The sequence below is a fragment of the Balaenoptera musculus genome, chromosome 12 (genome assembly GCF_009873245.2).
Source record: "Balaenoptera musculus isolate JJ_BM4_2016_0621 chromosome 12, mBalMus1.pri.v3, whole genome shotgun sequence".
NCBI lineage: Eukaryota > Metazoa > Chordata > Mammalia > Artiodactyla > Balaenopteridae > Balaenoptera > Balaenoptera musculus.
In genome coordinates, this window is record NC_045796.1 from 90,532,595 (window position 1) to 90,556,132 (window position 23,538).

At 37.0% G+C, this 23,538-nt stretch overlaps 1 protein-coding gene across 1 annotated transcript in view; it reads left to right on the plus strand.

The window, feature by feature from the left end:
• EYS (eyes shut homolog) overlaps positions 1 to 23,538 on the plus strand; it is a 1,768,116-nt gene that overhangs the window by 1,378,411 nt on the left and 366,167 nt on the right. Inside the window, exon 26 of the mRNA XM_036871239.1 lies at positions 193 to 336. Within this exon, the coding sequence (XP_036727134.1) occupies positions 193 to 336 (144 nt within the window). The remainder of the gene's footprint in view (positions 1 to 192; positions 337 to 23,538) is intronic.

Here is a 23,538-nt window from a genome sequence, read left to right on the forward strand (position 1 = left end):
TAATTATTCGAGACAATGACTTTACAAATTTATTATACTTATATATCTAAATTTCTTGAAGTTTGACCAAATATCTATAAATACCAGTGTTATCATTTTATATGAATGTTAACTATAAATGCTATGTTCTCATCTACTTGATTAGCAATAGAATGCTATCAGAAAATATATTAATATGACTTTTTTTTTTAGATGCAGGCTTATTTTTTCCATCTTTCAACGGGAATTCCTACTTAGAACTGCCTTTTTGTACAACCCTGAGGAAGGAACATAACAAAATTGTTAACATCTACTTGACTCTACAAACAAGCACTTTGAATGGAACAATTCTCTACAGTGAGTATTAAATGTTTGACCTCCTATATGGCATGTTTCTTTCTCAAATGTTAACCTACTGAACTAATGAATTATTCATTTAAGTGTTTTGGGAAAACTTTTCTAGCCCAGTGAATGAAGTATTACCAAAAAGAAATCTTGTTTCTTTCTAGTTTTCTTTTGCAGTTTCTTTAATTTATGAGTCACTTAGTGAAACATGACTTACAAACAGGCTCTGAACCAGCAAAGAAGAATACAGCAATCATATAAATTTGATAGCATATGGCTATAGCAGTGAAACAGTAATGCTGCAAATGTTTCAGATAGCATATTTTTATAATATAAATAACTAACATGAATTGCATTCAATACTTGGTAACTTGGAAAAAGGTATTTCAAAGCTGGTATTCATTTGACAATTGGGAAAATTCTTATCACTCTTTAAGCATTATCTTAAAATTAGCTGGCAAAAAAAAAAAAAAGTAGTATTAACAGTATTTGTTTAAGGAAATACCTCCATGTGCAGGGTTCTCTACATTCTGGTCTCTTTCACTCATGGGCAAATACCACTAAAGTGTATTGCTTGCAATATTACAAATGTGACAATTGTTTTTTCTCTTTTGAAATGAATACACCATAGTTTTAATAGTTCCCTATATTGGAGATACAATGTCTTCAGTACTTGGATAGATGATCCACTGCAAGGCAGCTCATTATTTCCCAAATGAGTTTCTCTTCCACTTTGAAATATTTTGCAAAATTGATTCATCTTACTGTATTTTCTAAACAAAACTTAAACATTTTTATTACTTGAATATGAGAAAAATGCCTAAAAGAAGCATTTTTGGAAAACTGGGTGTAGTTAAAAGCTTTGAACATTAAGTTAAAACTGGGAATTTATGTTATATTTTAGAAAGAAACTAACTTGTCAGAACTAGGCCAGCATTATTTATTTCCCAAGAGTGTAAGCACCCATGTTTAAACGATAGCTTTAAAATATATGATTTATTTATGTTAAAAAAAAGAGAAGAAAATAATAAAAGAAAAACTGATTTTTATATGGGAAACCTAAGTGGTGATAGGTGACTATGAAACTTGGAGGTAATAGTGCATTTCAGGTGAAACAAAGCAAAACATAAAACAAAAGATATAAACATAATACTTTAAAGCTGCAAAGAAAGCAAAGTCATTTTCTGGCTTTGCAGTGTTTTAAGTTACCTAGATATGGAAGGTGTTTCCTTGTGAAAAGTGTGTTTTTAGCAACTGAAAACAGCTCATAGCCAAAGAAGCAGCCAACCTCTGGGAATTCTCTTACCTGGGCCCGTGCTGCAGGCACACGTCCACACTGCCACTCAACGTTCTCTTTCTGAAGTCCATAGACATACATGCCACCTGTGTCCACTCTGTTCAGGCTGGTGCTCTAAACCGGTCAAACCTAAGCTGATGTTAGTGCCATACAATTACTTTTGCCTTTTGTAGCCAATGACCTACTAAAACAGTCAAACTAGAATTTATTAATGAGAAAAGAGTGCCCTTGGAATAATGAGCAGCCTGTGTCTTTGTCTTACATAATTGTTGCTATCACAGCACTGGATGTGTGGAAGCTGTTTACTCAAGGGAGTTTCATAGCCTGTGGAGGGAGAAAATATTTTTGTCTGTAGCACGTTCTTTTTGTTCATGTGTAAGTGATCATTTAATCCCACACTCTTGGGAAGACCTCAGCAGAATGGTTTATGGGGTTGCTGTCTTCACTCCTCTTGGAATCTGTCAACCTCATAAAAGCCTCACAACAGATGAACACAAAGATATTCGTGATTCATTTAGACACTCGCAGTTTTAAAGGTGTCCCTTAACTTGACTTCAGGACTAATTTTCTTTCCTTTGAAATCAGTATATTATGTGTAAGGGCAATTAAAAGTCGTGAGGAAATTAAAACAGATGTTAGAGTGTAAGGGTTTTTGGTTTTTTTGGGGGGGTAGAGGGGTTATTTTTTACCTTTGCTATTTTTCCCTATTCCTGAACATTTTAGCAAAAACTGAATTTCATTTCACAAACATTTATTGAACATTTTTGCTTTGTATCATCACCTATTAAAGGGAAAACGATAGAGAGAAATATTAGATTGATAAGCCAATGCCAGTTTTGAATTATATTCCTAGTTCAAAACTGTAGCTTTATCTTTTCTCAGTTTGCCTCAACAACTAATTGATGTTGAAAAGGGAACAAAAGGGAGATAAAGCTTGAATCCTTATGGGGTTACAGTAAAATTCCTTAGAAAGGATAGTTTTTAAAAGAACTCTCTGTGGGAGAGAGACAGCTCTGAGAACAGCAGTCAAGATGAAAAGAAAGCTTTTTGAATCTGCCACTGAACCAATTCAGAATTCTGGAACACAGTCAAAGGAGCTGCTAATAGGTCATGGGAGAAGGGGTGAGACCACACAAAACTCTTTAGGTGCACTTTCAGAAAATGAGCTCTGTTCAGCGAGCAGCATCAGTCAGGTTTTGTCATGGGATTTATTACTATGCAGGTGAATCCATTCTGTGCTATTTCTGTGAGAAGAAATAAGCAGGCCCTTTGGAAGGATGTGATCTGAGAATTAGGAGAAGACATCTAACCGAGGTGCAGGAGGCAAGTTACATGAGCAGCTCCAGTGGAAGAACAGAATTCAGAAATAATCTTTATATTACTTAGTGTCTGTATTTAAGAAAGAGAGCAAGAGGACTGGTCTTAGAAATTTATTCCAGGTAGGAATTGATAGAACAGATAAGATTTTTTTTCCTTTTTTTTTATTTCCAAATACTATCATATATTCAACACCAGGAGAAAATTATCTTCCAATTCAATATTGCATACCTTTAACAAAATTACACGTTTAAAAATTTTTCTGTTGTGATAGTTTTTTTAAGAATTAGATAAGAATATTGAAGCCTCCTTTCTGGTGCATTTAGGAAGTGCTGGTAGAAGAGATATTTGATATTGCTGAAGAAAAAAATTAAATCTGAAGGATCATATCCTCTGTCTTTCTCTATAAAATGACTTCCCCAGAAAAACACACAATATCTTCATTAGACACCTTTTATGCCAAGACCAGTGAGATACCACAGCGTTTCCCGACATCTTATTAAGAAGCATCTTTTCTCATAGAAAAAGTTTGCTCCATTTTTTTAAATCAATTTTACAATGTGTAGCATAAATTTCTCTGAATGTCTTTTCCCCTTGTTACTAGCTTCCAGTGGAGCTTGCTCCAGACAGAGAAGGGACAGAGTGGGATTGAGAGCAGGGATGGAGGAAGTCATGCACGGCCATTCATAAGACACCTAGAGATCACTTTATTATATCATCGCTATGCAGCAGCAAAGTCAAACTCAACAAATTATAACTGAGTGCCACAAAGTGCACTGCACTCGGTCAGGCCCTGGGAGGGGTATACAGATGAATAAGATGTGGTCTGTGTCCTGCTTCTCACCATTCAATGGCGAGATCCTATGAGCCTAACTCCATGAGGAAGCTGACTGTGACAGTTTTCTAAAAGGAGTACACAGTAAGGACTGGGGCTGAGTGGAGACTCATCATACCAGGAATCTGGGCTTATATCTCTTCTCTAACTAGGGAACACCTCATTGTCTGAGTTGGGTTTTACATCTATTCCACCCACACCCTCAGTACTTCAACCAAGGCCTCGCATAGATCAGCACTTGATTAGAATAGTTCTTAAAGTTCTGTTTGTGAGTTACTCAACTTTGGTGGTTACAATAAAAAATTAGTAGTTATTGAAACTTTATTTTAGGGAACTATTCTGTTAAACATGGCTATATTTTCTTCCAACAAAAGGGTATAGCTTTTTCAGGGTTTAGTCAAAACATAGTTTGAATCAAACGTAACTTTTTCCGGGGTCTGCTTAAACAATTAAGAACAGAATGGGGGTTGGCAAATTTTTCCATAACAACCAGAAAGTAAATTTTTTTGCAGACCAGACGGTGTCTGTCATAACTGCTCAACTCTGCCAGTGTAGCATGAAAGCAGCCATAGAAAAAGTGAATAAATGAATGTGGCTGTGCTCCGAAAAGACTTTACTTACAAAACCAGTCGATGGCAGAATTGGTCCATGGGGCAGAGTTTGACAACCCTTGACCTAGAACGATGTGATTCATTAAACTTCTCTTGAAATAGACGATTGTGTTAAAAACAACTAGATTCTATTTCTATCACTGAAATTTATGAATAAATAAATCAGTGAGGAATTCAACTCTGTTCTGATGTAATTACATAAGAGAATGGACCAGTGAGGAACAAGGTTACTCCTGGTCGACAGAGGAAGGGGCAGAAACAAAGAAATGAGCCTAGTCAGGACTGAACTTGCTGCCATGCCCACCTCAAGAATGATGTCAACCAGTGATTAGGAAAATTACTCTGGAGCTACTCTACCTGGCTCTGCCCTTTGGCACATTACTGAACATCTCTGTAAAATGGAATAATATTAATAATAACAATACCAAAGATGTTAAAAAGTTGTTTTAAGATTGAGAGAGTTACCACATTTAATGTGCTTAAAACAGTGTTTGGCATACGGCAATGTGCAGTAAGTGCTCAAACATCTGTTCAAATATGCTTTAATCCCTCTTCCCTCATGCCTGCCAGACAAGGAAGGACTTTACGAATGGGAGGCCCAGGATATTTTTATCAAATGGGTGTCATTCATGTTGCAACCGTTTGATAGACATCTCCACTGTGGAAAAGAAAAATTTGACCATGAAAAAGTCTAGAATCAGGACTGCGACAGCAGTGGGATGAAATTGGGTCAATTTTTAGTTTTCATTCTTGTCCATTTCATCTAAATGAAGAGGATTCATTCCTCTAAGACTCTGGTATTACGACTTTCTTTTACTGGTTAAGCAGAGTTAGCAGGCTAAGAAAAATTAAAATAGGCTTTCTGTAAATTTCAGAAAATGGCCCACTCTGCAGCAGCACGTGGGAAACATGTAATAATGAATTATGCATGCCAGCCTGCTGCCAGGCTCCTTCACTCTCCCCAGAGCTGCTCTGCCTGCTGTCCATCCAGGGACCAGCCAGCTCACCACAACCACATCCTACATACATGCTGCTCTACAATGTCTGCAGACCATGAGCTACTGAGGTTGTTGTTGGGTTGCTGCTGCTATGGACAAACACAGACCTTTCAGGATAGTGGGGAAAGTGGAGTTCTAGAGCTGCAGCAAGAGCCTGGGTTCAGCGGAGAACCCAGGGCAAGCTGGGAGAACAGTCTTTATCACATGCCACCAAGGTGGTACCAGGAAGGAAGAGACCATCAGCTGCTGCCACAGGCAGTTCTGATCCAAGTATCAGGAGGTAACAACATCACCCAAGACTTGAGCCCAAATCGGTTGTGAGCTGACTGTACAACATAGAGCCAGTCAATGAAACTTTCTGTTTTCTGTCTGACTACGAAACATGCAGATGTAATTGTTACTATCAAATTCACAAGGTTTGAAAAAATGTACGTAAAAGTGTTTTGAAAAATACAAAGTACCATATAAATGTATGGTGTTATTTCTTTTATGGGAGATGGTAGAAATCCATGTCACTTTATGGAAATTTCCAAACTCGACTGTCTACATACCTGATATAATAAACATATTATCTGTATTCATCACCATCAATTCTATAAAGAATGATGTTGAGTTTTATTTTAATTCAAAATGATGAATCTCTTCTGATCATTTGTTTATACGTGATCTCAGATCAAACTGTCATTCATGTTTGGTACCCCATTCATGTTGTATTCGATGAAAATTTTTCTCCTTGGAGGTGATTTTGGTTTTATTTGCTCTAATATAATGTGAATCATTTCTCCTGATATACTTCATAATTTCAAAAACTGAAATTAGCTTGTTTTCCTTTGTTAAAGGATACTTTTCAAAAAGGCATATAAAATGAACACGTCAGAGATTTTATTTAAGCTATTAATTGATGAGGGGACTGGTAAGATACTACAACCAGTTCAAAGGAGAATACAAGGAGCAAAGTCATACAAAAAGACTAAGGAATTCTGAAGCAAACTTGCAAAGGGATGGAAAGCAGTTCTACCTCCATGTACTAACCAATTGCATTTTACCAGACACAGTTAGTATGCATTTCTACAGACAAGAATTAGTTGAATTATTATTCATTTTCTCCAACTTATAAAGTTGCAAAATAGCTCACAGATAAAGAAAGGTGACAAGAAACTGAATGGGTGAACTAGATTTTTTTCTTTCCTATTTTAAATTCTTTCAGTCTTTTCTGACACTTTTCTCTGAACCATTCCTGGAGATCTGAGTGTTGCTTTTATTCCATTCTCTAGAGCCTGATGCCTGGAGGGAGAGATAGCCTAGGTTTCCTGACTTTCTTGCTGAGATGTTAAAGAAACATTTATCTGAGGTTCAGCAATACCTTTAGTTTCACTCTGGTCTCTCTCTTTTTTTTTTTTTTTCTTTTAAACTGATGTGAATTCTAATACAGAGATAGTTCAAGTTTATGCAGATCCCTGAGTATCTTCAACACCCTTTCAAGTTTCCATAACATCAAAATTATTTTTTTTACTAAAACTAAGACATTTGTCTTTTCACTGTGTTGACAGTTGCACTCATGATACAAAAGTCACAGTGGATGAAACTTCTGGCACCTCGGGTCATGGCTGTGGCACCGAATTGTATTTGGTCATTTTTTTCTACTCCGCTATGCACTCAAAGCACGAGCAGACACAAAAATTGTTCTTCATGTTGCAGGAAAATGGATTCACTTTTAAAATTCTCAGTCCTTGTATATACAACTCTTTAATGTTCTATGTACAAAAGGGGAAGTATACATAAAGCAAGTCTGCTACATACTACATACTACACACTAAAGTATAATAACTGACTTGAGGAAAAACGTATGTGCATTTTTTTAAGTTGCTGGTTGAAGTAGCATTATGAAAACATGACTTGAAAATTGACTAAAAGATAACCTATGGTTATTCAGACTTGCATATTTTACAGATTTTTTTCTCAAAAATTAACAAAGCAAACCTGTTATTTCAAGTTAGGAAGCTAACAATATTTGTTCACAAAGATAAAACTCAAGCTTTCTAAGAAAAATGAGAATTTTAGAAAATTTACCTTCTCTATAATGAGCTTCTGAGCTTCCCAATACTTTCTGATGAGTTCAGTAGTAATATCAATGAATGTGCTTTATTAATATATTATATGATAAAATATGTCAACATTTGAAAGATCTCTTTAACCCAGTGAACCAACATTTTTCAAATAGTCAATGCATGATGTTACAAAATCATGCACATGTAGAATATCCATTCAAAGTGCAAGAAAGACCAATGGAATTTTAATGTAACAGAGTATGTAAAGATCATTAATATAGTTTCAGATTCCACTTTGCAACTAAACTTTAAGGAACTACCATTTGTCCAATTTGTCTGTATTTAAAAAGGCTTCCATTACACCTACATTCTGTTTTTTTTTTTTCCCATTTTATTTTTTTTTATTTTTTATTTTTATAAACAGCTTTATTGAAGTATAATTGCCTTACAATGGTGTGTTAGCTTCTGCTTTATAACAAAATGAATCAGTTATACATATACAATATGTTCCCATTTCTCTTCCCTCTTGCATCTCCCTCCCTCCCACCCTCCCCATCCCACCCCTCTAGGTGGTCACAAAGCACCGAGCTGATATCCCTGTGCTATGCGGCTGCTTCCCACTAGCTATCTATTTTACATTTGGTAGTGGATATATGTCCATGACACTCTCTTACCCTGTCACATCTCACCCCACCCCCTCCCCATATCCTCAAGTCCATTCTCTAGTAGGTCTGTGTCTTTATTCCCGTCTTGCCACTAGGTTCTTCATGGCCTTTTTTTTTTTTTCCTTAGATTCCGTATATATGTGTTAGCATACTGTATTTGTTTTTCTCTTTCTGACTTACTTCACTCTGTATGACAGACTCTAACTCCATCCACCTCATTGCAAATACCTCCATTTCATTTCTTTTTATGGCTGAGTAATATTCCATTGTATATATGTGCCACATCTTCTTTATCCATTCTTCTGTCTATGGACATTTAGGTTGCTTCCATGTCCTGGCTATTGTAAATAGAGCTGCAATGAACATTTTGGTACATGACTCTTCTTGACCTATGGTTTTCTCAGGGTATATGCCCAGTAGTGGGATTGCTGGGTTGTATGGTAGTTCTATTTGTAGTTTTTTAAGGAACCTCCATACTGTTCTCCATAGTGGCTGTATCAATTTACATTCCCACCAACAGTGCAAGAGGGTTCCCTTTCCTCCACAGCCTCTCCAGCATTTATTGTTTCTAGATTTTTTGATGATGGCCATTCTGACTGGTGTGAGATGATATCTCATTGTAGTTTTGATTTACATTTCTCTAATGATTAATGATGTTGAGCATTCTTTCATGTGTCTGTTGGCAATCTGTATATCTTCTTTGGAGAAATGTCTATTTAGGTCTTCTGCCCACTTTTGGATTGGGTTGTTCGTTTTTTTGTTATTGAGCTGCATGAGCTGCTTGTAAATCTTGGAGATTAATCCTTTGTCAGTTGCTTCATTTGCAAATATTTTCTCCCATTCTGAGGGTTGTCTTTTGGTCTTGTTTATGGTTTCCTTTGCTGTGCAAAAGCTTTTAAGTTTCATTAGGTCCCATTTGTTTATTTGTGTTCTTATTTCCATTTCTCTGGGAGCTGGGTCAAAAAGAATCTTGCTGTGATGTATGTCATAGAGTGTTCTGCCTATGTTTTCCTCTAAGAGTTTGATAGTGTCTGCCCTTACACTTAGGTCTTTAATCCATTTTGAGTTTATTTTTGTGCATGGTGTCAGGGAGTGTTCTAATTTCATACTTTTACATGTACTTGTCCAATTTTCCCAGCACCACTTATTGAAGAGGCTGTCTTTTCTCCACTGTATATGCTTGCCTCCTTTATCAAAGATAAGGTGACCATATGTGTGTGGGTTTATCTCTGGGCTTTCTATCCTGTTCCATTGATCTATATTTCTGTTTTTGTGCCAGTACCAAACTGTCTTGATTACTGAAGCTTTGTAATATAGTCTGAAGTCAGGGAGCCTGATTCCCCCAGCTCCATTTTTCATTCTCAAGATTGCTTTGGCTATTTGGGGTCTTTTGTGTTTCCATACAAATTGTGAAATTTTTTCTAGTTCTGTGAAAAATGCCAGTGGTAGTTTGAGAGGGATTGCATTGAATCTGTAGATTGCTTTGGGTAGTAGAGTCATTTTCACAATGTTGATTCTTCCAATCCAAGAACATGGTATATCTCTCCATCTATTTGTATCATCTTTAATTTCTTTCATCAGTGTCTTATAATTTTCTGCATACAGGTCTTTTGTCTCCTTAGGTAGGTTTATTCCTAGATATTTTATTCTTTTTGTTGCAATGGTAAACGGGAGTGTTTTCTTAATTTCACTTTCAGATTTTTTGTCATTAGTGTATAGAAATGCAAGAGATTTCTGTGCATTAATTTTGTATCCTGCTACTTTACCAAATTCATTGATTAGCTCTAGGAGTTTTCTGGTAGCATCTTTAGGATTCTCTATGTATAGTAACATGTCATCTGCAAATAGTGACAGCTTTACTTCTTCTTTTCCAATTTGGATTCCTTTTATTTCTTTGTCTTCTCTGATTGCTGTGGCTAACACTTCCAAAACTATGTTGAATAATAGTGGTGAGAGTGGGCAACCTTGTCTTGTTCCTGATCTTAGTGGAAATGGTTTCAGTTTTTCACCATTGAGGACAATGTTGGCTGTGGGTTTGTCATATATGGCCTTTATTATGTTGAGGAAAGTTCCCTCTATGCCTACTTTCTGCAGGGCTTTTATCATAAATGGGTGTTGAATTTTGTCAAAAGCTTTCTCTGCATCTATTGAGATGATCATATGGTTTTTCTCCTTCAATTTTTTAATATGGTGTATCTCATTGATTGATTTGTGTATATTGAAGAATCCTTGCATTCCTGGGATAAACCCCACTTGATCATGGTGTATGATCCTTTTAATGTGCTGTTGGATTCTGTTTGCTAGTATTTTGTTGAGGATTTTTGCATCTATGTTCATCAGTGATATTGGCCTGTAGTTTTCTTTCTTTGTGACATCTTTGTCTGGTTTTCGTATCAGGGTGATGGTGGCCTCGTATAATGAGTTTGGGAGTGTTCCTCCCTCTGCAATATTTTGGAAGAGTTTGAGAAGGATAGGTGTTAGCTCTTCTCTAAATGTTTGATAGAATTCACCTGTGAAGCCATCTGGTCCTGGGCTTTTGTTTGTTGGAAGGTTTTTAAGCACAGTTTCAATTTCAGTGCTTGTGATTGGTCTGTTCATATTTTCTATTTCTTCCTGGTTCAGTCTCGGCAGTTTGTGCATTTCTAAGAATCTGTCCATTTCTTCCAGGTTGTCCATTTTATTGGCATAGAGTTGCTTGTAGTAATCTCTCATTATCTTTTGTATTTCTGCAGTGTCAGTGGTTACTTCTCCTTTTTCATTTCTAATTCTATTGATTTGAGTCTTCTCCCTTTTTCTCTTGATGAGTCTGGCTAATGGTTTATCAATTTTGTTTATCTTCTCAAAGAACCAGCTTTTAGTTTCATTGATTTTTGCTATTGTTTCCTTCATTTCTTTTTCATTTATTTCTGACCTGATCTTTATAATTTCTTTCCTTCTGCTAGCTTTGGGGTTGTTTTGTTCTTCTTTCTCTAATTGCTTTAGGTGCAAGGTTAGGTTGTTTATTCGAGATGTTTCCTGTTTCTTGAGGTAGGGTTGTATTGCTATAAACTTCCCTCTTAACACTGCTTTTGCTGCGTCCCATAGGTTTTGGGTCGTCGTATCTCCATTGTCATTTGTTTCTAGGTATTTTTTGATTTCCCCTTTGATTTCTTCAGTGATCACTTCGTTATTAAGTAGTGTATTGTGTAGCCTCCATGTGTTTGTATTTTTTACAGATCTTTTCCTGTAATTGATATCTAGTCTCATAGCGTTGTGGTCAGAAAAGATACTTGATACTACTTAAATTTTCTTAAATTTACCAAGGCTTGATTTGTGACCCAAGATATGATCTATCCTGGAGAATGTTCCATGAGCACTTGAGAAAAATGTGTATTCTGTTGTTTTTGGGTGGAATGTCCTATACATATCAATTAAGTCCATCTTGTTTAATGTATCATTTAAAGCTTGTGTTTCCTTATTTATTTTCATTTTGGATGATCTGTCCATTGGTGAAAGTGGGGTGTTAAAGTCCCCTACTATGATTGTGTTGCTGTCGATTTCCCCTTTTATGGCTGTTAGTATTTGCCTTATGTATTGAGGTGCTCCTATGTTGGGTGCATAAATATTTACAATTGTTATACCTTCCTCTTGGATCGATCCCTTGATCATTATATAGTGTCCTTCTTTGTCTCTTGTAATAGTCTTTATTTTAAAGTCTATTTTGTCTGATATGAGAATTGCTACTCCAGCTTTCTTTTGATTTCCATTTGCATGGAATATCTTTTTCCATCCCCTCACTTTCAGTCTGTATGTGTCTCTAGGTCTGAAGTGGGTCTCTTGTAGACAGCGTATATATGGGTCTTGTTTTTGTATCCATTCAGCCAGCCTGTGTCTTTTGGTGGGAGCATTTAATCCATTTACATTCAAGGTAATTATCGATATGTATGTTCCTATTCCCATTTTCTTAAATGTTTTGGGTTTGTTATTGTAGGTGTTTTCCTTCTCTTGTGTTTCTTGCCTAGAGAAGTTCCTTTAGCATTTGTTGTAAAGCTGGTTTGGTGGTGCTGAACTCTCAGCTTTTGCTTGTCTGTAAAGGTTTTAATTTCTCCATCACATCTGAATGAGATCCTTGCTGGGTAGAGTAATCTTGGTTGTAGGTTTTTCTCCTTCATCACTTTAAGTATATCCTGCCACTCCCTTCTGGCTTGCAGAGTTTCTGCTGAAAGATCAGATGTTAACCTTATGAGGATTCCCTTGTGTGTTATTTGTTGTTTTTCCCTTGCTGCCTTTAATATGTTTTCCTTATATTTAATTTTTGACAGTTTGATTAATATGTGTCTTGGCATGTTTCTCCTTGGGTTTATCCTGTATGGGACTCTCTGTGCTTCCAGGACTTGATTAACTATTTCCTTTCCCATATTAGGGAAGTTTTCAACTATAATCTCTTCAAATATTTTCTCAGTCCCTTTCTTTTTCTCTTCTTCTTCTGGGACCCCTATAATTCGAATGTTGGTGCATTTAATGTTGTCCCAGAGGTCTCTGAGACTGTCCTCAGTTCTTTTCATTCTTTTTTCTTTAATTGCTCTGTAATAGTTATTTCCACCATTTTATCTTCCAGGTCACTTATCCTTTCTTCTGCCTCAGTTATTCTGCTATTGATCCCATCTAGAGTATTTTTAATTTCATTTATTGTGTTTTTCATCATTGCTTGGTTCCTCTTTAGTTCTTCTACGTCCTTGTTAAATGTTTCTTGCATTTTGTCTATTCTATTTCCAAGATTTTGGATCATCCTTACTATCATTATTCTGAATTCTTTTTCAGGTAGACTACCTATTTCCTCTTCATTTGTTAAGTCTAGTGTGTTTTGACCCTGCTCCTTCATCTGCTGTGTGTTTTTCTGTCATCTCATTTTGCTTATCTTACTGTGTTTGGGGTCTCCTTTTCACAGGTTGCAGGTTCGTAGTTCCCGTTGTTTTTGGTAACTGTCCCCAGTGGCTAAGGTTGGTTCAGTGGGTTGTGTAGGCTTCCTGGTGGAGGGAACTAGTGCCTGAGCTCTGGTGGATGAGGCTGGATCTTATCTTTCTGGTGGGCACGTCCACGTCTGGTGGTGTATTTTTGGGTGTCTGTGGCCTTATTATGATTTTAGGCAGCCTCTCTGCTAATGGATGGGGCTGTGTTCCTGTCTTGCTAGTTGTTTGGCATAGGGTGTTCAGCACTGTATCTTGCTGGTCATTGAGTGATGCTGGGTCTTGATGTTGAGATGGAGATCTCTGAGAGATTTTTGCCGTTTGGTATTACGTGGAGCTGGGAGGTCTCTTGTGGACCAGTGTCCTGAAGTTGGCTCTCCCACCTCCGAGGTACGGCCCTGATGCCTGGCTGAAGCACCAAGAGCCTTTCGTCCACACGGCTCAGAATAAAAGGGAGAAAAAATAGAAAGAAAGAAAGAGGCTATAATATAGTGAAGTAAAATAAAGCTATTATAAAGCAAAGCTATACAGACAAAATCTCCCCCAGAAGCATATACATATACACTCACAAAAAAAGAAGGAAAAGGGGAAAAATTAATATATCCTGCTCCCAAAGTCCACCTCCTGAATTTGGGATGATTCGTTGTCTATTCAGTTATTCAACAAATGCAGGCACATCAAGTTGTTTGTGGAGTTTTAATCCGCTGCTTCTGAGGCTGCTGGGAGAGATTTCCCCTCCTCGTCTCTGTTCGCACAGCTCCTGGGGATCAGCTTTGGATTTGGACCCGCCTCTGTGTGTAGGTCGCCTGAGGGCGTCTGTTCCCTGCCCAGACAGGACGGGGTTAAAGGAGCAGCTGCTTTGGGGGCTCTGGCTCACCCAGGCCGCGGGGAGGGAGGGGTACAGAGGAGGCGGGGCGAGCCTGCGGCATCAGAGGCCGGCGTGACGTTGCACCAGCCTGAGGTGCGCAGTGCGTTCTCCCGGGGAAGTTGTCCCTGGATCACGGGACGCTGGCAGTGGTGGGCTGCACGGGCTCCCGGGAGGGGCGGTGTGGAGAGTGACCTGTGCTCGCACACAGGCTTTTTGGAGGCGGCAGCAGCAGCCCCAGCGTCTCACACCAGTCTCTGGGGGCCGCGCTGATCGCCGCGGCTCATGCCCGTCTCTGGAGTTCGTTTAGGCGGCGCTCTGAATCCCCTCTCCTTGTGCGCCGTGAAACAAAGAGGCAAGAAAAAGTCTCTTGCCTCTTCGGCAGCTGCAGACTTTTTCCTGGTCTCCCTCCCAGCCAGCTGTGGTGCGTTAACCCCTTCAGGCTGTGTTCATGCCGCCAACCCCAGTCCTCTCCCTGAGATCCGACAGAAGCCCGAGCCTCCGCTCCCAGCCCCGCCCACCCCGGCGGGGGAGCAGACAAGCCTCTCGGGCTGGTGAGCGCTGCTCGGCGCCGAGCCTCTGTGCGGGAATCTCTCCGTTTTTCCCTCTGCACCCCTGTTGCTATGGGATCCGCGCTGTTAGCCGCGGCTCGCGCCCGTCTCTGAAGTTCGTTTAGGCGGCGCTCTGCATCCCCTCTCCTCGCGCACCAGGAAACAGGGAAGAAAAAGTCTCTTGCCTCTTCGGCAGCTGCAGACTTTTTCCCGGACTCCCTCCCGGCTAGCTGTGGTGCACTAACCCCTTCAGGCTGTGTTCACGCCGCCAACCCCAGTCCTCTCCCTGGGATCCGAAAGAAGCCGGAGCCTCAGCTCCCAGCCCCGCCCGCCCTGGCAGCTGAGCAGACAAGCCTCTCGGGCTGGTGAGTGCTGGTCAGCGCCGAGCCTCCGTGCGGGAAGTGCGGGAATCTCTCCGCTTTGCCCTCCACACCCCTGTGGCTGCGCTCTCCTCCATGGCTCCGAAGCTTCCCCCCTCTGCCACCCGCAGTCTCTGCCCATGAAGGGGCTTCCTAGTGCGTGGAAATTTTTCCTCCTTCACAGCTCCCTCCCACTGGTGCAGGTGCCATCCCTATTCTTTTGTCTCTGTTATTTCTTTTTTCTTTTGCCCTACCCAAGTACGGGGGGAGTTTCTTGCCTTTTGGGAGGTCTGACGTTTTCTGCCAGCATTCAGTGGGTGTTCTGTAGGAGCAGTTCCACGTGTAGATGTATTTCTACTGTATCTGTGGGAAGGAAGGTGATCTCCGCGTCTTACTCTTCCGCCATCTTCTCTCCTCCCTACACCTACATTCTTTGTGAGGCTAGAGTTCGTATATTTCAACCAAAGCAACAATTCACAACAGATTGAATACAGAAGTAGATATGAGAATCCAGCTGTCTTTTATTAAGCATTACATTAAATATATTTGCAAAAGAATAGAATAATACTACTCCTCTGATTATTTCTTTTTTTTTTTTTTTGGAAAATATAATACTTTTCACAAAATATGTTTATTTAGGTAACATGTAATGGATTTTATTATTGTTATTTTTAACTAAACTAATTGATAAATATTTGAGAACTTTCTCAGTTTTAAATTCTAATACAGTAAGTATCAAAAGATGCAAACCATGTAAACAAAAGCTTTTGGGGGATTCTTGGTAGACTTTAAGTGTGCTAAAGTGTCCTTAGACCTAAAAGTTTGAGAACTACTGATTTAATATAATTTTCATTTTAAAATCCATATACACTATGATTTTGCTCTAATTAAAAAAAAAGTTTCTCTCTACATATTCGTCTATCCAGTTATCAGCCTTTGTATCTATGGAAGTGTTTGCCAAATATTAATGCTAGCCATTTCTTTTTTTAATTAATTAATTTTTTATTGAAGTATAGTTGATTTACAATGTTGTGTTACTTTCAAGTATACAGCAAATTGATTCACATATATATAAGTATATATATATTCTTTTTCAGATTCTTTTCCCTTATACATTATTAAAAATATTGAATATAGTTCCCTGTGCTATACAGTAGGTCCTTGTTATTTATTTTATATATAGTAGTGTTTATATGTTATTCCCAAATTACTAATTTATCCCCCCCTACCTTTCCCCTTTGGTAACTGTAAGTTTATTTTCTATATCTATGAGTCTGTTTCTGTTTTATAAATAAGTTCATTTTTATCATTTTTTTAGACTCCACATATAAGTGATATCATATGATATTTGTCTTTGTCTGGCTTACTTCACTTAGTATGATAATCTCTAGGTCCATCTATGTGGCTGCAAATGAAATTATTTCATTCTTTTTTATAGCTGAGCAATATTCCATTGTATATATATATATATATATATATATATATATATATATATATACCACACCTTTATCCACTCATCTGTTGACAAACTTTTATGTTACTTCCATGTCTTGGTTATTGTAAATAGTGTTGCAGTGAACATTGGGGCACATGTATCTTTTCGAATTATGGCTTTCTCCAGATATATGCCCAGGAATGGGATTTCAGGATTACATGATAACTCTTTTAGTTTTGTAAGGAAACTCCATACTGTGTTCCATAGTGGCTATACCAATTTACCTTCCCACCAACAGTGTAGGAGGGTTCCCTTTTCTCCACACTCTCTCCAATTGCTGGCCATTTCTGAGGGTTGTAATTTCAGTTTTTAGTGCACTTTCACAAGTATTTTTTATATTGCTTGAGTAAAAAAACAACAAAATCATTATCTTAAATGTATATATTCACAAAAATAAATAAAAGTAAAGAGTAGAGAATGGGGATACTAAAATTTTAAAAATATATATTCCACAAATATCTGAAAATTCAGTAAATACATCATGAAAATTATTTGCTTTGATGATTTTGGATCAATTGGAAATCAGAAGAGAAAAAATAAAAATTGACCCTGTATTAATTTCCTATGGCTACTGCAGCAAATTACCATAAACTTAGTGGTTTAAAACCACAGAAACCAGAAGTATAAAATGTGTCTTATACAACTAAAATCAAGTTGTTAGCAGGACTGGTTACTTCCAGAGGCTCCAGAGGAGAAGCTATTCTTTGCCTCTTCCAGGTTTTTCTGGTGGCTGCTGGCGTTTCTTGGCTTGTGACTGCATCACTCCAATCTCTGCTTCTATAGTCACATAACTTGTCCTCTTCCACTCAAATTTCCCTGTGCCTCTCTCTTAAAAAGACACGTGACTAATTTTATGACCCAACCAGATAATCCAGGATAATCTCCCTATCTCAAGATCTTTAATTTAATCACACCTGCAAAGTTTCCCTTGCCATATAAGGTTAATATTTGCAGGTTCCTAACAATTAGGACATGAATATCTTTCAGAGCCATTATTCAACCTACCACAACCCCTTACTTCACATCATACACAAAAGTCAATTCTCAGGAGAGTGTAGCTGTTAAATAAAGCTTACTGAAGATAATATAAGAGAATAACTTTGTGACTTTGAGGCAGGCAAAGATATCTTAAAGATGATACAGAAAGTACTAATCATAACCACAAAAGAAACAACTGGTAAATTTACCCATACTAAAATTAAGAACATATGTTCATCAAAATTGATGCCTAAGAGAATGGCCAGACGATCTACAGGATTGGAGAAGATATTTTCAATATATGTAGCTGACAAAGAGCTTGTTTGTATGCTCTTTTATGTGTATGTATACATATATATCTATATAAATATTACATATATACATAGATATAACTCTATAATCAATAAGGAAAAAGTAAACAACCAAACAAAAATAAGAGAAATACACACAAACCGACACTTCACAAAAGAGGATATCAAAATAACCACTAAACATGAGAGTATGCTCAACTTCTCTAATATGATGAAAACAAAAATTAAAGCCAGAATAATAAATACAGAATAGTTAAAATCTACAATGTGATCAAACCAATTAATGGTAAAAAAAAAAAAAAAAAATGGATCAGCTGACATTCATATACTGTTGGTAAGGAGTTAGAACATCATTTCAGAAAACTGGTAGTAGCTACTAAATTAATCATAGTCATATTCTGTGACAGAACAATTTAACTCCTGGTATATACAAAACAGAAATGTATGCACTTCAACACCAAAGACACATATAAGATTGTCATAGCTGCATTATTCATAAAAACGGAAAACAGGGTGGGTGGATTTCCATCTATAGAAGAAAAAATAACTGAATTGTGAATATTCATTTAATAGAATATTATAAAGCAGTAGAAATGAAGGGTGAATGCTATCTCACAAACATAATATTGAGCAAAAGCAAATAGATGCTAAAGAACATATAAGTATGATCCCACTAACATAAAGATGAAAATCAAGCAAAACTATTGCTATTGTTAAACATCAGGATCTAAGTTCCATTTGGTGGAGGGAAAAGGGAAGCACTGATCAATAGGAATTCTGACAATGCAGACAATTTTCTTTTTCTTAATTTGGTGGTGTTTGTGTGAGCAAGTTCACTTTGTGAGAATTCACTAAGCTATATGCTTAAAATTTGTGTGATTTTCTGTGTGAGTGATACTTCAATTAGGAATGTTAAAAAAGAGAGAAATCTATGTACCTACAAGGACAGATATCTAAAATTTACTGTTGAGTGAAAAGGAAAGTGAGCAAAGCTATTTATTATATTATTTGTTTTAAAAATAAAATTAGGGCTATACACATTTTTGTATGTGTATAAATGATAGTAAAGAATACCTCAAAGGGGGATGAAGGATGGGCTGGCAGATAGGGGAATGTTTCTCTTGTTTTTCTTTATATATTTCTTTACCATTCCAATTTTTGTGAGACATATTAAGATTAAAATATAAATAATTGATAATAATAAATCAAGTTATAAATACTCAGCAGGTGCCAGGCACTTTTCATTTATTATCTTATTTTATGATCACAGAAAATCTAACAATTAGTTGATCTCATTATCCCATTAGAACCTATTGGGAAACTGAGGTTGAAAACAGTTAAGGTCATAGTTATTAAGAAACAAAGTCAGAAGTTAAAATCTCATGTCAAGTTAATGCTGTTAATACTATGCTATCCTCAGCCTGTGGAAAATAATGTATATTTTTACTATAGTACTTTTTACATTGAATAATTATCGAATAAAACTCCTATCATCTCACTGACGATTACTCCTTGAGAACTAAGATTGTGTTTGTCACAGTAAGATAAGCAAAATGAGAAGACAGAAAAACACAGCACATGAAGGAGCAAGGTAAAAACACACCAGACCTAACAAATGAAGAGGAAATAAGCAGTCTACCTGAAAAAGAGTTCAGAATAATGATAGGAAAGATGATCCAAAATCTTGGAAATAGAATAGACAAAATACAAGAAACATTTAACAAGGACCTAGAAGAACTAAAGAGGAAACAAGCAATGATGAACAAAACAGTAAATGAAATTAAAAATACTCTAGATGGGATCAATAGCAGAATAACTGAGGCAGAAGAACGGGTAAGTGACCTGGAAGACAAAATAGTGGAAATAACTACTGCAGAGCAGAATTAAGAAAAAAGAATGAAAAGAACTGAGGACAGTCTCAGAGACCTCTGGGACAACATTAAATGCACCAACAGTCGAATTATAGGGGTCTCAGAAGAAGAAGAGAAAAAGAAAGGGACTGAGAAAATATTTGAAGAGATTATAGTTGAAAACTTCCCTAATATGGGAAAGGAAATAGTTAATCAAGTCCTGGAAGCACAGAGAGTCCCACACAGGATAAGTGCAAGGAGAAACATACCAAGACACACATTAATCAAACTATCAAAAATTAAATATAAAGAAAGCATATTTAAAGCAGCAAGGGAAAAACAACAAATAACACACAAGGGAATCCCCATAAGGTTAACAGCTGATCTTTCAGCAGAAACTCTGCAAACCAGAAGGAAGTGGCAGGACATATTTAAAGTGATGAAGGAGAAAAACCTACAACCAACATTACTCTACCCATTAAGGATGCCATTCAGATTTGATGGAGAAATTAAAACGTTTACAGACAAGCAAAACCTGAGAGAGTTCAGCACCACCAAACCAGCTTTACAACAAATGCTAAAGGAACTTCTCTAGGCAAGAAACACAAGAGAAGGAAAACACCTACAATAACAAACCCAAAACATTTAAGAAAATGGGAATAGGAACATACATATCGATAATTACCTTAAATGTAAATGGATTAAATGCTCCCACGAAAAGACACAGACTGGCTGAATGGATACAAAAACAACACCTGTATATATGCTGCTTACAAGAGACCCACTTCAGACATAGGGACACATAAAGACTGAAAGTGCCGGGATAGAAAAAGATATTCCATGCAAATGGAAATCAAAAGAAAGCTGGAGTAGTAATCCTCATATCAGACAAAATAGACTTTAAAATAAAGACTATTAAAATAGACTTTAAAATAAAGACTATTACAGAGACAAAGAAGGACACTACATAATGAATGATCAAGGGATCGATCCAAGAAGAGGATAGAAAAATTGTAAATATTTATGCACCCAAAATAGGAGCACCTCAATACATAAGGCAAGTACTAACAGCCATAAAAGGGGAAATTGACAGTAACACTATCGTAGTAGGGGATTTTAACACCCCACTTTCACCAATGGACAGATCATCCAAAATGAAAATAAATAAGGAAACACAAGCTTTAAGAGATACATTAAACAAGATGGACTTAATTGATATGTATAGGACATTCCACCCAAAAACAACAGAATACACATTTTTCTCAAGTGCTCATGGAACATTCTCCAGGATAGATCATATCTTGGGTCACAAATCAAGCCTTGGTAAATTTAAGAAAATTGAAATTGTATCAAGTATCCTTTCTAACCACAACGCTATAAGACTAGACATCATTTATAGGAAAAGATCTGTAAAAAATACAAACACATGAAGGCTAAACAATACACTACTTAATAACAAAGTGATCACTGACGAAATCAAAGGGGAAATCAAAAAACACTTAGAAACAAATGACAGTGGAGACACGACGACCCAAAACCTATGGGATGCAACAAAAGCAGGTCTAAGAGGGAAGTTTATAACAATACAAGCCTACCTCAAGAAACAGGAAACATCTCGAATAAACAACCTAACCTTCAACCTAAAGCAATTAGAGAAAGAAGAACAAGAAAACGCCAAAGTTAGCAGAAGGAAAGAAATCATAAAGATCAGATCAGAAATAAATGAAAAAGAAATGAAGGAAACATTAACAAAGATCAATAAAACTAAAAGCTGGTTCTTTGAGAAGATAAACAAAATTGATAAACCATTAGCCAGACTCATCAAGAAAAAAAGGGAGAAGACTCAAATCAATAGAATTAGAAATGAAAAAGGAGAAGTAACAACTGACACCGCAGAAATGCAAACGATCATGAGAGATTACTACAAGCAACTCTATGCCAATAAAATGGACAACCTGGAAGAAATGGACAAATTCTTAGAAATGCACAAACTGCCGAGACTGAACCAGGAAGAAATAGAAAATATGAACAGACCAATCACAAGCACTGAAATTGAAACTGTGATTAAAAATCTTCCAACAAACAAAAGCCCAGGACCAGATGGCTTCACAGGCGAATTCTATCAAACATTTAGAGAAGAGCTAACACCTACCCTTCTCAAACTCTTCCAAAATATTGCAGAGGGCGGAACACTCCCCAACTCATTCTACGAGGCCACCATCACACTGATACCAAAACCAGACAAAGATGTCACAAAGAAAGAAAACTACAGGTCAATATTCCTGATGAACATAGATGCAAAAATCCTCAACAAAATATTAGCAAACAGAATCCAACAGCACATTAAAAGGATCATACACCATGATCAAGTAGGGTTTATTCCAGGAATGCAAGATTCTTCAATATACACAAATCAATCAATGTGATACACCATATTAACAAATTGAAGGAGAAAAACCATATGATCATCTCAATAGATGCAGAGAAAGCTTTCGACAAAATTCAACACCTATTTATGATAAAAGCCCGGCAGAAAGTAGGCACAGATGGAAATTTCCTCAACATAATAAAGGCCATATATGACAAACCCACAGCCAACATTGTCCTCAATGGTGAAAAACTGAAACCATTTCCACTAAGATCAGGAACAAGACAAGGTTGCCCACTCTCACCACTATTTTTCAAAATAGTTTTGGAAGTTTTAGCCACAGCAATCAGAGAAGAAAAAGAAATAAAAGGAATCCAAACTGGAAAAGAAGAAGTAAAGCTGTCACTGTTTGCAGATGACATGATACTATACATAGAGAATAATAAAGATGTTACCAGAAAACTTCTAGAGCTAATCAATGAATTTGGTAAAGTAGCAGTATACAACATTAATGCACAGAAGTCTCTTGCATTCCTATACACTAATGATGAAAAATCTGAAAGTGAAATTAAGAAATATTCCCATTTACCATTGCAACAAAAAGAATAAAATACCTAGGAATAAACCTACCTAAGGAGACAAAAGGCCTGTATGCAGAAAATTATAAGACACTGATGAAAGAAATTAAAGATGATACAAATAGATGGAGGGATATACTGTGTTCTTGGATTGGAAGAATCAACATTGTGAAAATGACTCTACTACCCAAAGCAATCTACAGATTCAATGCAATCCTTATCAAACTACCAATGGCATTTTTCACAGAAGTAGAACAAAAAATTTCAGTTTGTGTGGAAACACAAAGGACCCCGAATAGCCAAAGCAGTCTTTAGAATGAAAAATGGAGCTGGAGGAATCAGGCTCCCTGACTTCAGAGTATACTACAAAGCTACAGTAATCAAGACAGTTTGGTACTGGCACAAAAACAGAAACATAGATCAATGCAACAGGATAGAAAGCCCAGAGAGAATCCCACGCACATATGGTCACCTTATCTTTGATAAAGGAGGCAAGTATATACAGTGGAGAAAAGACCGTCTCTTCAATAAGTGGTGCTGGGAAAACTGGACAGGTACATGTAAAAGTATGAAATTAGAACACTCCCTAACACCATGAACAAAAATAAACTCAAAATGGATTAAAGACTTAAATGCAAGGCCAGACACTATCAAACTCTTAGAGGAAAACATAGGCAGAACACTCTATGACACAAATCACAGCAAGATCCTTTTTGACCCAGCTCCTAGAGAAATGGAAATAAAAACAAAAATAAACAAATGGGACCTAATGAAACTTAAAAGCTTTTGCACAGCAAAGGAAACCATAAAGAAGACCACAGGACAACCCTCAGAATGGGAGAAAATATTTGCAAATGAAGCAACTGACAAAGGATTAATCTCCAAAATTTACAAGCAGCTCATGCAGCTCAATAACAGAAAAACAAAAAACCCAATCCAAAAATGGGCTGAAGACCTAAATAGACATTTCTCCAAAGAAGATATACAGATTGCCAACAGACACATGAAAGGATGCTCAACATCATTAATCATTAGAGGAATGCAAATCAAAACTACAATGAGATATCATCTCACACCGGTCAGAATGCCCATCATCAAAAAATCTAGAAACAATAAATGCTGGAGAGGGTGTGGAGAAAAGG